This window comes from Tupaia chinensis, unplaced genomic scaffold, assembly GCF_000334495.1.
Source record: "Tupaia chinensis unplaced genomic scaffold, TupChi_1.0 Scaffold000600_1, whole genome shotgun sequence".
NCBI classification, from domain to species: Eukaryota; Metazoa; Chordata; class Mammalia; order Scandentia; family Tupaiidae; genus Tupaia; species Tupaia belangeri.
This window is the reverse complement of record NW_006160117.1, coordinates 548937-563612: the sequence shown is the minus strand read 5'-3', so window position 1 is coordinate 563612 and position 14676 is coordinate 548937. Positions and strand designations below refer to the sequence as shown.

General features: G+C 39.0%; 1 protein-coding gene and 1 non-coding gene across 3 annotated transcripts in view; both read right to left on the bottom strand.

Moving 5' to 3' along the window:
* Window positions 1-14676, bottom strand: part of POLA1 (DNA polymerase alpha 1, catalytic subunit) — a 353788-nt gene that overhangs the window by 289107 nt on the left and 50005 nt on the right. For both annotated transcript variants that reach the window (XM_027775720.1, XM_027775721.1), the window contains exons 20-26: window positions 14410-14585; window positions 12588-12717; window positions 11280-11399; window positions 9335-9434; window positions 6470-6594; window positions 1895-2044; window positions 1008-1130 (exon numbers count right to left, since the gene is read on the bottom strand). In XM_027775720.1, the coding sequence (XP_027631521.1) occupies window positions 1008-1130; window positions 1895-2044; window positions 6470-6594; window positions 9335-9434; window positions 11280-11399; window positions 12588-12717; window positions 14410-14585 (924 nt within the window). The remainder of the gene's footprint in view (window positions 1-1007; window positions 1131-1894; window positions 2045-6469; window positions 6595-9334; window positions 9435-11279; window positions 11400-12587; window positions 12718-14409; window positions 14586-14676) is intronic.
* On the bottom strand, window positions 7422-7552 carry LOC114009673 (small Cajal body-specific RNA 24). The gene has a single exon (XR_003551053.1).

The window sequence follows — 14676 nt, the reverse complement described above, 5'->3', positions numbered from 1 at the left end:
AAAGAGTAGTTTTAATAGAGTTCAATACAACTTAATATCTAACATAACTGTTCATTTACAAATTAAGAAAAATCCACGGCCCTATGGTAAAAACCACAAAAAAAATTAGAAAAAAGAAAAGAAAAATCCATGCATATAGTACTAATGTACATGAAGCTTAGAGCATTCGCAAAGCAACAGTGCCTAGACACATTTGGTATCTGGCCCATCTTTCTGAAGACAGTAACTCTCAGTATACCTGATATATTCCTGGAATTCTGGATTTACACATCCAGCTGCCTACTTAAGATGCCTGGAGCTCTATTACTCATCTCAAAGGCAACACTTTCAAGATACAATGCTTAATCTCTCTCTCCCAGTAGGGTACGCCCTAGTAAAAAAAAAAAAAAAAAAAAAAAACCACTAGTTAACATCCTGATTCCCACCTTTCCGTCACACTGCAATTAAATCAATCATTAAAAAGAAACAGGTTTCTTATGTCATTTTAGGTCTCGTTCATGTCCCCTTTTCAAAAAAGCCTTCCCTGACCAATATAAACTAATCAAGTAAACACTCTCTAGTTCACCACCCTGTTTTAACTGTCTGTGGAACATTTACTTCCATCATATTTTCTTGGTTATTTCTTATATTTGTCCATTCAGTTATTTACAGTTTGTCCAAACTATCTTTCCTCCACCCTATATTCCCAATCCATTTCTGCCCTACTCCTCACCCGCCAGGGTAGAATGCAAGCCTCAGGACAGCAGGGATCTTTTACGTCGTGCACAACACTCTATCCTCTGTGCCTAGAACAATGCCTTGCATATAGGAAACAAATACACACATATCACACTGAATCGACAAATGAATGAATCCTTATTTTCATGTCTATTTGTCTTCAACTTAACCTATAAAAAGGGTATTCAAAGCTATATAACCATGTAACGAGCTTGAGTCTCACACACAACAACATATAGAGTTAACAATGCTCTCATATTTAGAGACGTGAATATTTTTGCGCCATTTACCTCCCTTCCTTTGTATGTCACCAAGGCAGCCAGTGGTTTGGCATAAAATCTGCTGTAGGAAAATCCCAAGCAACCGTACATACTGTTGGCTGTAAGCTTCAAAGCCTTCTGTCGGATGTCATACTGCAGGTGGTGCAAGGACAGAAGACAAACAGTATTTGCAGATTATGCATGTTAGGTATCTTTCTAGATCACCAATGAAATTCAATATCCCTGAATACAAAGGGACTCTTTTTTGAATTTGTTTTATAAAGTAAAAATTACAGAACATGGGGCTGGCAGGTGGCACAGTGGTTAAGGGCACTGGACTCCCACATGGCCGACCACAGTTCCAGTCATGGACCTGGCGAGTTGCTTTCTAACTTTTCTTCTTTCTTTATCACTCTGTCATGCTCTGATCAAATTAAAATAAATAAATAAATAAATTTCGATAAAATAATTCTTTAAAAAAAAAGTATAGAACATGATTGTTTTGTTCCAACAGAGAAGATTACATTCTTTTGTGTGTTAAATGTTTCTTCTCTTTAGCCCTCCTGCCTACCCTCTACCACCCACTCCCCTCTCTTACTGTCTCTGGTATCTATATGAAAGGAATTCTTAATATACTCAGCTAGCCTCCCAGATCAATGATTTCCTAACCTCCTAGAAACAAGTAAACAGACTCTAAAGCTCCCAGGAGTCAGGAGAATCTTACTAAGATACAGCTTTTGCAAATAAAGGTGCCTCCCATTCTGAGGCAGTCTAGTATTTTGGAATGGTGGCCTCTCCCAAAATGGAAAATTAGCACTTATATTTTTGTCAAAAGCATCCTGTTTATACCACTCCTCAATAATCAAATTTTAAAAGCTGAGACTGTCACTCACGCATCTCTTAGTGAAAAGATATACCTGAAGAACAAGGTCTGGGTTTAAATCTTGCTGTTTCATTAGCTGTTTGACTTGTTTTCTCCGTTCTACCAGTTTCCGGATCTCTCTGGGCAAAATGCCCATTTCGAGGCTTGGATCTGGCAACTCAGGGATCTGTTCTTGTTCTCCATCCTGAGAAAGACACAATAGAAATGTCAAAAATGCAAACTGATGTGAAATAAATTTCTAAAATAATATTTGGTGGGAGTTCTACCTCATGATCACATCCTGACAAGCTATTTATATTCTTATTTAAGTAAAAGTCAACATGCACGGGTGATAAGGAAGAGCTGACATGGTTAGAGAACAAGTCAATAGTCCCTTCTTTTCTCCCAATACTATTAGCCTGTCATTCCCAATATCTCTCACTCCTGTAGGACTCAAAACTTTAGATTTCATTTAAAGGGATGAATTTTTACATGATACTGTTATCCTATCCTCCCTTCAACAAGGCTGGGGAGCAATGCATTTTGAGAGACTGTTTACAGTACAAATGCTGGAGCCAGCCAGTAGTGGTTAAAGCAGCTGGATTCCACATGGCCAACTGAATGGCTCAATTCCTAGACCCACTGGCTTGAGAAACACACCAGGCACATGTGAATGCATGCCCAAATTTCCAAAAGAAATGGAGGAAAGGGAACCAGCAGTTAGCGTAATGGCTATGTCTCTGGACTCCCACGCAGTCGACCGCGGTTCGCGTCCCGGACCCGGTGGCTTAAAACTCACGCTGGGCGCATGTGCGTGCGTGCCCAAGATCCCGAGAGGAGAATGGAGGAGAAGGGATTGCGGTGTGACCATCCCCCCGGGGGGTGGTTTCTCGCTTTCTGTCTCTATGTCTCTCTCTGTCTGTCTGGCGAGCGCACACGCCCTATAGCGAAAACCTCTCCAAAAAAAAAAAAAAAATGGAGGAGAAGGGACTGCGGGTGTGATCATCCCCCATAAAGGTGTCTTCTCACTCTCCCTTTTCTCTCTCCCTATTTCTCCAGCAAGTACGTGTGCCTTCTAGCAAATTAAAATTCATTCATTTAGCCATTAAATATAAACACTAAAACAGACCTCTAGGATTCAAAAAACAAATAACTGGGACCAGCAGATGGCGTAATGGTTCTATCGCTGGACTCCCATGTAGTCGACCATGGTTCAAGTCCCAGACCTGGCAGCTTAAAATTCATGCTGGGCACATGTGGGTGTGTGCCCGAGATCCCAAGAGGAGAATAGAGGAGAAGGGATTGCAGCATGGCCATTCACCCTGGAAGGTGATTTCTCGCTTTCTGTTTGTCTCTGTCTTTCCAGTGAGCACACACACCCCATAGCAAAAATCTCTCTAAAATAAATACGTACATAACCAGCAGCTGAACTATTTTAAAGCGTTTGCACTACCAAACAAAATACTACCAAAGTGCTATAGAATTTTAAAACTGCAGAGAATCAGAGCCATTATCGTAAATGTTTTACACTAAAAGTAAAAGGCTAAATACTAAATCAGCAAATTTCTTTTAAGAATCAGGAGCACATTTAAATTTAAATAGGCCATGACATTTCTAAAAGTTAATACAATATATATTCCTTAGCATTTATGTAGTACTTTTACCTATAAACTGCTTTGCAACCAGTGGAAGAATAGCAACATTTTAGAAAAGCAACCAGCAGTTTTCCTCTATTTCCTGTACAGCAGGAAAAGCATTAGACCATTTTTTTCCCAAGCCTCCATTAATTCTATTAACTGGCTGCAAAGAAAAGCCAGGAACGTTTGCCCTTTCAAAGGTTCAGAATTAAAAATAAAGCTCTGGGCTTAAAGCAAATCAAGTCAATGCCATGTGATAGCCCAGTCTTTACAAAGTATCTGATTTTACAAAGATCAATATCTTCAAATGAACACTCTTACAATAGTAATAGGGACCTATTGTTTTCCAATATAGCAGATGATGATAGCAAACCTATTAAAGAGATCTTGGTACACATCACAATTTATTTACAGTGACTACAGGATTCAGACAAGAAGTAAACTGAAAAGATCTGGAGTCAGGAAATATAGAATCCATGCCCTAGTTCTACCATCACTACTAACTGTGTGATAGTAACTGTTCTGAAGACCAAATGAGGTACTGCACGTGGAAATGATCCTGAATTTATAAACTGCTACATCTACAGTATTTCTTAGATGACCCTCTAAGCTCCCTTCTAACTCTGAAATGATTGTTATGTATCCAGAATCCAAACCGGAAAGCTCCAATAAACAAAATGGTGGTGGGAGTGGGCTGGAGAATGATAATGATCACAAAGCAGGTACAGTAGCAGGGCAGGGCCCAAAGACTATCTATCCATCAACACACTCATGGGACCAGCAGATGGCGTAACATCAGATGGCATAATGATTACATTGCTGGGGCTCCCATCTGGTCAACTGCAGTTCAAGTCCCAAATCCAGTGGCTTCAAACTCACACCAGGTGCATGTGCATGCATACCCAAGATCCCAAGAGAAAGGAGAAGAGATTGTGACATGGTCATCCCCAGGGGGTGATTTCTCACTTTCTCTCTTTCTCTGCCTCTCTGGTGGGCACATGTGCCCTATAGCAAAAACCTCTCTTAAAACAAAACACACACACACACTCACTACCTTTTGGGGACATCTACCAAATACCTTCTCTCTAAAATGATCCCCTAGTCCCACAGAAAGATCCCCCCTTAGCCACCAGATTTGTATTCTTCTGGTCTTAAATAATGGAACCAGGGATGGTCACCAACCTAGACAAGCCTACTAGATTCTCTTTCCTGGCAATATGGAATTTGGATTGATTAACAACTCTCAGGCATGTGGTTGGAACTAAAGGGTATGATAATTCAAGAGCTAGAAGGCAAATAGATATTTTCTGTCATGTATACAAACAGAAAAAAGAAAAATACAAAAAAAAGAATAAATAAAATGTCTACTCAACACACTAGAATATTATTTAGCAATACAAAAGAATGAAGTACTGATAACATGCTACAATGGATGAATCTGGAAAACAGCATGCTAAGTTAAATTAGCCAGATATAAAAGGCCCCATAGTGGGACCAGCAGATGGCATAATGGCTACATCACTGGACTCTCATGTAGTCGACAGCAGTTTGAGTCCCAGACCCGGTGGCTTAAACTCATGCTGGGTGCATGTGCATGTGTGCCGAAGATCCCAAGAAGAGAATGGAGGAGAAGGGACTGAGGCATGGCTATCCCCCCTGGGGGGTGATTTTTTGTCTCTCTGTCTCTTTCTGTCTTTCTGGCGAGTGCATGTGCCCTAGAGCAAAAATCTCTCCAAAATAAATAAATAAAAGACCCCGTATCATAAGATTCCATTTATACGAGAATGTCCAGGACACACAAATCCATACAGGCAGAAAGATTACTGGTTGTCTAGAAGTAAGAGGGAGAGAAGGACAGATATAGAGGGAGGGGACAGTTAAAAGGTTTCTTTGGGGAATAATGAAAATATATTAACACTAATTGTGGTGATGGTTGCAAATGCTGTGAATACAGTAAAAGGCATTAAACGGCCCACTTTAAACAGGCAGATTATATGGTATGTGAACTATACCTCAAGAAAGCTATTCTAGGGCCAGCAGGTGACACAGTGGTTAAGGCACTGGATTCCCATGATTGACGGCGTTTCAAGTCCTGAACCCAGTGGCTTAAAAATCACACCAGGCACATGTGCATGTTTGCCCAAAATCCCAGGAGGAGAATGGAGAAGGGATTGTGGCATGGCCAGTCCCCCTGGGGGGATAACCCCTCACTTCCCCTCTCTTTGTCTCTCTGTCTGTATCTGTCTCTCTCTGGTGAGCACACGTGCTCTATAGTAAAAACCTTTTAAACAAAAAAGCTTTTCAAATAAGACACAGAACCAGTCTGAATCTCTTTTTACCGAACACTCCTTTTTGATCACTAAGAAAGGATAATTAATGTTTCCTTTAAGAAGAAAAACTAGAATGCTAACCCTTTTGGTTCTCTTCCTTCTTTGATCATATTTTTTTTATTAATTAATTAATTATTTTTTTAAATTCGACCAGAGAGAAAGAAAGTGAGAAAGCAAGCTGCCAGGCCCAGAACTGGAAGTAATTTATTTTACTTACTTTACTTACTTAATTTATTTTTATTTGACCAGAGACAGACAGAGAGAGAGAGAAAGTGAGAAAGCAAGCTGCTGGATCTGGGACTCAAACCATGGTCAGCTACACGGTAGTCCAGTGCCCTTAACCACCATGCTACGGGTCAACCCCTCTTTAAGGAATATTTTAAACTTCAATTTCCCTGCATTTTTAAAAATGTATTTCTTTCTTTCTTCCATAAGTAAGACAGACAGAGATAGAGAGGCACCCCCACAACAGGGTCTTCACACCACAATTCACCCTCAGACACAGCCACGCCCAGATCATAGGCATATGCATGTCTGGAGTGCTCAGGGAGGACTCTAGACATGAGCCCAGAATTTTTCCACCTGGGTCTGCCTTGGAGTGTTCACTGCATCACTACGTAGCCTCACTAACCTCATGTCAAGAACCCTCAGTTGAATACAAACCTCTGTAACCTTCTGTGCCTCTGAAGAAACTCTTTGCACTGTCGTGAAACAAATGTTAAATTCCTGAATGATGGAGGGATATAAACTGTTGAAGTCCAGGAGCAAAATGAACTTATCATAAAAACCTGAAATTAAAAAGCCACATAATGTTATTAAAAAGTCTAAAGAAAAGCAGAATTGTCAAGACATCATATGAGAAGTACATTAGAAACTGTATAATACCTAGCTAGCTATGAGGCAGACAAACGGGGAAAAAAGTTGACCACTGCTCCATAAAATGACTTAGAGAGAATACCCACACATCACAAAAGAAGAGAAAGGAAAAAAGGATTCCGTCTTTCCTTAAAACCAGCTACAACCACTCCTTTCTCTAGCTCCCCCATAGCATACCACTGGAAGGGCAAACATCTTTCCATATAGATTATTTTACAGAGGTGTCATATCCAGTTTTAAAAAATGTGAAATTCAGGACCAGCAGATGGTGTAATGGTTATGTCACTGGACTCCCATGTGGTCGACCAAGGTTTGAGTCCCAGACCCAGCAACTTAAAACTCACACTGGCCATGTGTGTGTGCATGCCCAAGATCCCAAGAGGAGAATGGAGAAGGGATTGCAGGGTGGTAATCTCCCCTGGGGGGTGATTTCTCACCTTCTGTCTCTGTCTCTCCAGTGAGTGCATACTCCCTATAGCAAAAATCTCTCCAGCCAAAAAAATGTGAAATTTTCCTTCAAACAAGAATGTCTTCCCAGCTACTCTCCAAACCCAAATAAAACTCCAATGAGTGAGTGTGTTTGTGTGTGTATATATATATTAGTATTAATATTCATATATACACACAGACACATATATATATATATACACACTTTACTTTAACAACTGAGAAGAATAAAATGGGCAGCCACTTACTTGTACACAAACTGTACTAAATATCAGACGACAGACATATATATAAATGTCAGTAGTGGAACGATCCACCCCTTTTTACTTGCAAAGGGTGAACAGAAAGCTAATATATTTCTCTAGGACATTTATAAAGAGTTATCTTCACTTTGAGAAGAAACTGAATAAAAGTCAATGTCCACTATTAAGACAATAATAACAACTGCAAACATGTATTGACAGTTTCCTCTGTGTCAGGCACTATACGAATCAACTTATATTTGATTTTAATTTTTATTCCTTAAATCTCCCTTTGGTAGATAATATTCTTATCTCTGTTTTACAGAAAAGGAAACTGAGGATTACAAAGGTTAACCAAAAGACAAGAGTCAGAACTGAAAGTCAGACATATCTAGCACTGAGGTATTACTGCTCCATTTCATTACAATAATAAAACTGCTTTTGCCAAAGATATTTCCTATTCAGAGTTCAAGTTACTTGACAAAATTCACATTAATTCCTCCACAACAATGTAAATACCCACATACTTAACACTGCTACTCAACTCTATATTAGAAAATAATCAAGATAGCTTTAAAAAAAAAAACAAAAAACAAAGATTCATTCTAGTTCTGTGTACCACAAAACATCTACCTTACCATTCATGATAAAGGGGAAAATTATTTTCCTGTTAAAGTTCAATTTGGAGGTTATTGTCTATACCTTTTTTTAAAGAACTATTTTATTTAACTTTATTTATTATTATTATTATTATTATTATTATTATTATTTTCCAGTTTGATTAGAGACAGAAAGGGATAGAGGAAACATGAGAAAGCAAGCCAGCACGTCCAGGACTTGAACCACGGTCAGCCATGTGAGAGTCCAGCCCCTTTACCCACCACACCACCTGCCAGGCCCACTGTCTATACTTTCTTTAACTTAACTGTCTAATTGAACTGGTCCTAACACAACGGGTAGAGGTAGAGCCCATCTTGATAGTGTGGACAGAAGAGGAGATGCTCCTACCACAAAATAAATAGCTCTCCATATACTGAACCAGGAGTAGGCAAACTAACCCTAACCCTGATGATCCAATATTTTTCTGTTTTTCTATGTAAAAATGCATCATGACTTTTCTGACAACCCAACATGTGCAGATCAAACCTAGCCTACTGTCTTTTTATACTGCCCTTGAGTTAAGAGTCATTTTTAAATGGCTAGAAGAAATAAAAAACAGAACAGGCCCGGTTGTGGTGGTGCAGGCAGGAGGATACCATTGTGTGATACTGGGGCAACGTAGGAAGGCCTGAGGTTCAGATCTCAGGTTGACCTGAAAACACTGGGCTCATCAGCAAGCATATCAGCCAGAACTAGCAAACCTGGGATCCTAGCTGGCTGGAAGGCTGGGGGAGCATAACAGAGTGGCAAGATGAAAAGTATGTGAAATTTAAAGTCATTGTCCATAAATAAAATTGTATTGGAATACAGCCAAAGAAAAGTTCACATTGATTCCATGTCACATGACTGGCAGACATGATTTTCTATGAACAAAAGATAAAAATAAGGTCATTCTGAGTCTTATTTGCTGCCCTATAAGATATAATCCAGGTCTTCTGGTTTCTCAAGTCTAGGTCTACATTAAGGAATTCCTTAAGGCGGAGCCAGCAGGTGGCACGGTAGTTAAGGAGCTGGACTCCCACATGGTCAACCACAGTTCAAATCCCAGACCCAGTGGCTTGAAAATCATACTGGGCACATGTGTGTGTGTGTGTGCCCAAAATCTTGAGTAGAGAATGGAGGAGAAGGGACTGAGTCTTAGCCATTACCCCAGGAAAAAATTTTCACTTTCTCTCTTTCTCTTTTTCTCTCCCTCCCTCTGACAAGCATATGCACCCTATGCCAAAATCCTAATTGATTAACTAAATATATAAAATAAATTCCTTAATACAATGGGTAAACTAATCCATTGCCCAGGACTTACCAACTTTGGGGTCCAAAACTAAGCCTCCAGCATAAGCTGCTTTTTTACGTCCTTTCTTGTACTTATTGGTATCCCCATCAATTTCTTCATCTTCATCACCCTAATATCAAATGAAAGATAACTTCACCAACCAGCAACTAATTAACTGATGAAGGAGCTTTATGATTCCCTTTTTTCCAATTGCAGCACTCAGTTCTAACAAATATTATTTACCTTTTGTTAGTGGTCTACCTGTGGGGAAAGATATGTTCATGAAACCAGATGGACAGCCAATAGGGTAGTTTCCTACACAAATACTACAGGCTGAGTATCCCTTATCCAAAATGCTGGGGAACAGAAGTGTTTTGAATTTCAGGTTTTCTCGTATTTCAGAATATTTTCACATACATAATGAGATCTCTTAGGGATTGGACCCAAGTCTAAATACAAAATTCATTTGTTTCATATATACGTTATATGGACACTCCTCATTTAACAACCTACCTGTTTAACAACCACTAGGGCCAGTTCTCCAGTGGAGAATCCCCTTTCTCAGTCTTTGTCTTGTTTCCACAGTCGATTAGTATTCACTAAATGAAGAGTTCACAATCATGTAAGACTACAAACTTTGTTTCTAAATTTACACTTTATTGTGAACCCATGGTAGTATTCGGAATAAATACAATCAGTTATGCCAGATTTATATTATCATGTTATATATCTAATTGCTTTCTGGCCCACAGCAAATGTATACTTTTTGTATGGATAAAATTATATTATTCTAGTTTGGTGTGACACAATAGCTATGGAAAAATATATACCCTATGGCACCATGACACACCACAAGACATCTGTCTTTAAGTTCCTTACTTATCGACCAATTTAACACTCTAGTGGTAGGAACAGAACATGGTCGTTAAGTGAGGGGTGCCTGTATACTGTATAAGGTACTATAAGTTATATATGCTATATATAGCATACTGTAATTTTGTACAATATTTTTGTATTGCGGTGTTTTGATTGTGACCTGTTCTATGAGGTCAGATGTGAAATTTTCCACTTCTGGCGACCTGTCAGCACTTGAAAATTTCGGATCTTGGCACATTTCAGATTTCAAATTCTCAGAATAGGGATGCTCAACCTGTATATCTCTGAATTAACAAATAAGCAATTTCTATTTTAAATGTTTCCATGAATTCACAGAAACTTCACATTTTTAAATTAGTGGATACTAAGAATATAAAATCTGAGATTGTAAATTGGTCCTCTTAAATTCACTACTCTACATTCATGATGTAAAAACACTAAATAATTCCTCCAGGAATTATAATTCTCATTCTCATTATTACTATGGTCCCTACAAGAAGTATGCCCATATATGGAAAATCAATTCCCAAGTAATGTATTAATGGCGAGAAGAAAATAAATTCCACTGAATTAATATTCCCTATACCAATTTTGATAACATGCATAAAACAAGCAAATACAAGTTTAACATTCAATTTTCGTTCTGAATCAACTACATCTGATAAAACAGTAGCTAAGCTGAGTTTTAGTTCCAATGTGATGGAGGATAGCTAGGAATCCAATTGTGGTGACCTGAATCACACTACTACAGAAAAACACAGCACAAAAATACTCATATATCTAAAGGAATAAAACATTTAACTAGCATTTAACTGAGAGCAGGACCAAGATGGTAAAACATGCTCCATTGGGGAGGTCTAATGTCTCCCTAAAATAATATACATTACAAATAATTTTGCCTGTACAGAGAAAAATGGAGAAGAAAATGACTGCACAAATAGAACAGAACAAATCAGATGCAGTTTCTACAGTACACAGGGGATTAATTATTTTGGAAACAGATGCTACCAGAGCAAAGCGGAAATAGCTAGCCAGGTAACAAAAAGAGGGGGATAAAAAAAAAAAAAAAGGGCAAAATACTATACAATGTTGGACCCACCAGTTTTTGCTGAGGCTTTCTGAAAATCTGCTTGTCAGGCACGATATAGTTGTTTTCATAAAAAGCATGAAGTAACAAGAACTCGTTACGCTCGGATCGTCCACCCATTAGTGTCCTGGACTATTAAATAGAAATTCTTTTGTTACCTTGAGCTCAAAATTACAATGAACAAAAGCAACTGAGTTGGTAAATATAATCACAGCATCTCTTTCAAAACTTTAACAAAGACTCTTTTTTAAAAAAAGGTACCAGGACCAGCAGATGGCTAGGTTAGGTCATTGGACTCCTTCCCACATAGTCGATCACAGTTTAAGTCCCAGACCTGGTGACTTAAAACTCACGCCAGGTGGAGCTGGCAGGTGGTGTGGTAACTGAGATGGCTGGACTCCCACATAGCTGACCATGGTTCGAGTTCAGAACCTGGCAGCCTGCTCTCTCACTTTCCTTCTGTCTTTCTCTGGTCAACTTTAAAAAAATAAAATAAGGGACCAGCAGATGGCATAATGGTTAAGTTGCTGGATTCCCACATAGTCAACCACAGTTCAAGTCCTGGACCTGACAGCTTGAAACTCATGCCGGGCATGTGTGCGTGCGTGCCCAAGATCCCAAGAAGAGAATGGAGGAAAAGGAATTGCAGTGTGGCCATCCCCCCAGGGGGTGATTTCTCGCTTGCTGTCTCTCTTGTCTCTCCAACAAGCACATGCACTCTATAGCAAAAATCTCTCTCTTAAAAAATAGTAAAGTAAAATAATCACAATAAATAAACATTTTTAAAAATTATTAAAAACAAAAAGCTCACACTAGGCATATGTGTGTGCATGCCCAAGATCCCGAGAGGAGAATGGAGGAGAAGGGACTGCTGCGTGGCCATCCCCCCAAGGGGTGATTTCTCGCTTTCTGTCCCTCTGGCAAGCACAAACACCCAATACCAAAAAATCTTTTTTAAAAAAAGGTGCCAAAATATTTTGGAAGTTGTTTTTATTCATTATAGTTAAAGGACACAAATCAAACTGAAAATACTGACAACTTGGCTATTTCTTTACTCGCAAATGGACCACTCCATGAAACAGACACATCCAGATGTTACAGAGATGATCCTTATGTTCGCTCAACTTTCAACATACTGCACCTGGCATTCCTCCCCTTCTCTCAACCAGTTCTTCCTTTTACAAAAGAAGCCCAGATTTCAGAATCCAACTTACTCATTTTACAAGCATGCATTTAGACTCATTATCATATAACAACTACCCCAAGCAAACACTGAATCCAACAGGAAATGCTTTTTCCCCCTTTCTAAGTTAAATTTACCATAATGTTCCCAGCGATGTTAGTGATCTGCAATGCTAATGGAAGAACATTTAGCTCACACATGATCTGCAAAATGAACCTGGCATCTTTCCAGGTGTGCTCCAACAGGTACAACAGATGAGAAGGTTCACTGTACAGAAAGGTAAGAAGGAAACAGAATCAAGTAATTAAAAGAAACAATGACTATAATCAAAACTTCATAAAATATTACAAGGAATTTTTGGTGTAAGTAACTAAAGAGCAATGGCACCTCAGCTCAGGAAATAATTTAAAATAAGGTCGGTATATAACTGGGAAATCATTCTTATCACTGACAATAATCCCCTTCCCCAAAAACAAAAGGAAAAAATATCCCACAAAGATAGAGTGAAGTAATCTGTTAACTACAAACCTATAAATTACCTAAACCCTTTCATTCATTCCATCGAATAGATATCGCATGCTCACTATATACCAGGCATGGACTGTGCCTGAAACAGATAAAATCTTTGTCCTTCCTTGTGAAGTTCATGTCCTCATGGGGGAGATAGAGCATAAAAAAGAAAAAGGTACTTAATATATAGTATGTTAGATAACGCTAAATGTTACGGAGAAAAAATTAAGAAGCAAAGGGAATATTAAGTATCAAAAACAGAGATTCCAATTTTAGTTAGGGAAGGGACAATGGCTTCACTGAGACCATCCTCCCTGGGGGTGATTTCTCGCTTTCTGTCTCTCTGTCTCTCTCTGTTTTTCTGGCGAGCGCACGCTCTCTATAGCAAAAACCTCTTCAAAAACAGTAATAATAAAATAATAACAACAATAATAATAATAAAGAAGACAGAACCAAAAAGATTCCTTGCCGGGTCTACTGTGGGATATCAGAGAGAGATATCAAGAAATCTCAGAGGTTTGAAGCTAAAGATGATTTTAGAAGTTACTAGCAGTAGCAGAAAAAAATATATAGTTGTCATTACTTTAATAAGGAGAAACTCATAGGAAGAACCTAAGGTAAAAGAGCAGGAGTTCAGTCTTAAATCTGCAGGTAGGAACACTGAGTCTGGAATTCGGAGAGTGGTCTAAGGGGGGAAACATCAAAAGCCACATGGTATTTAAATTCCTAACACTCAGTGGGATGCCCTAGAGAGGGAGCATAGTCAGAAATAAGCAGTAGTTCCAAGGACTCAAGAGGAATGGGCAGTCAAGAATGAGAAATAGGGACCAGCAGGTAGTGTGGTGGTTAATGTGCTGGACTCCCACATGGCTGACCATGGTCCGAGTCCTGGGCCAACGGCTTGAAAATCACACTGGGTGTGTTTGCATGCATGCTCAAAATCCAAAGAGGAGAATGGAGGAGAAGGGATTGAGGCATGGCCATAACCCCCCACCAGGGGAGGTGTGATTTCTCACTTTCCTCCTCTGTCTCTGGCAAGCACACACACCTGAGGAGTAGAAAAAACCTTATTTAAGAAATAAGCAAACAATACCTCCAAATAACTGAATGACTGCTACGTCTTTATATTTCCAAACTATCTATGCTAACTCTTGAATAAATGAATTAAGGGTAGGAACCTAAGTTTCATGTCAATTTCCAAACTACTACTAGGAAACATCAAGATAGAGCTAAGACAGGTTAAGGAGATGAAGATAAACTGATCATATTAGAGTAACTGAAGAGGTAAACCAGTTTGAATAATAATAGAGATGTAGGCACTGACATGAAGACAGAAGATTTCCTCTCCATAGCACCACTGGCATGTGCTCCTCCAGTCTAAATGTGGTTGTGGCATCCTGCTATTGCTAAGTTCAAGACAAACAAATTCTGAAGTATCCAGGCTCGTACCTGTACATATTTTGTATATTTTCCATTGGGATTACATCTCTTTCAGTTCTCAGAATCTGCTGAACGAGTTCAGATAAATGGTAGCTTTTACAACGAATCAATTCCTTTGCTGAAATTTCCACATCACAGATCATTCGGCCACAAGTAGCATTCCTTTCACCAAATCCACTCCGACCCTAGGAAGCAGGGACACAAAAACAAATCCATGAAAAGAACAGACATAGAGAACTTTTTTGTTCTCATATGCTTTAAAGCTGGCCCCCAAAT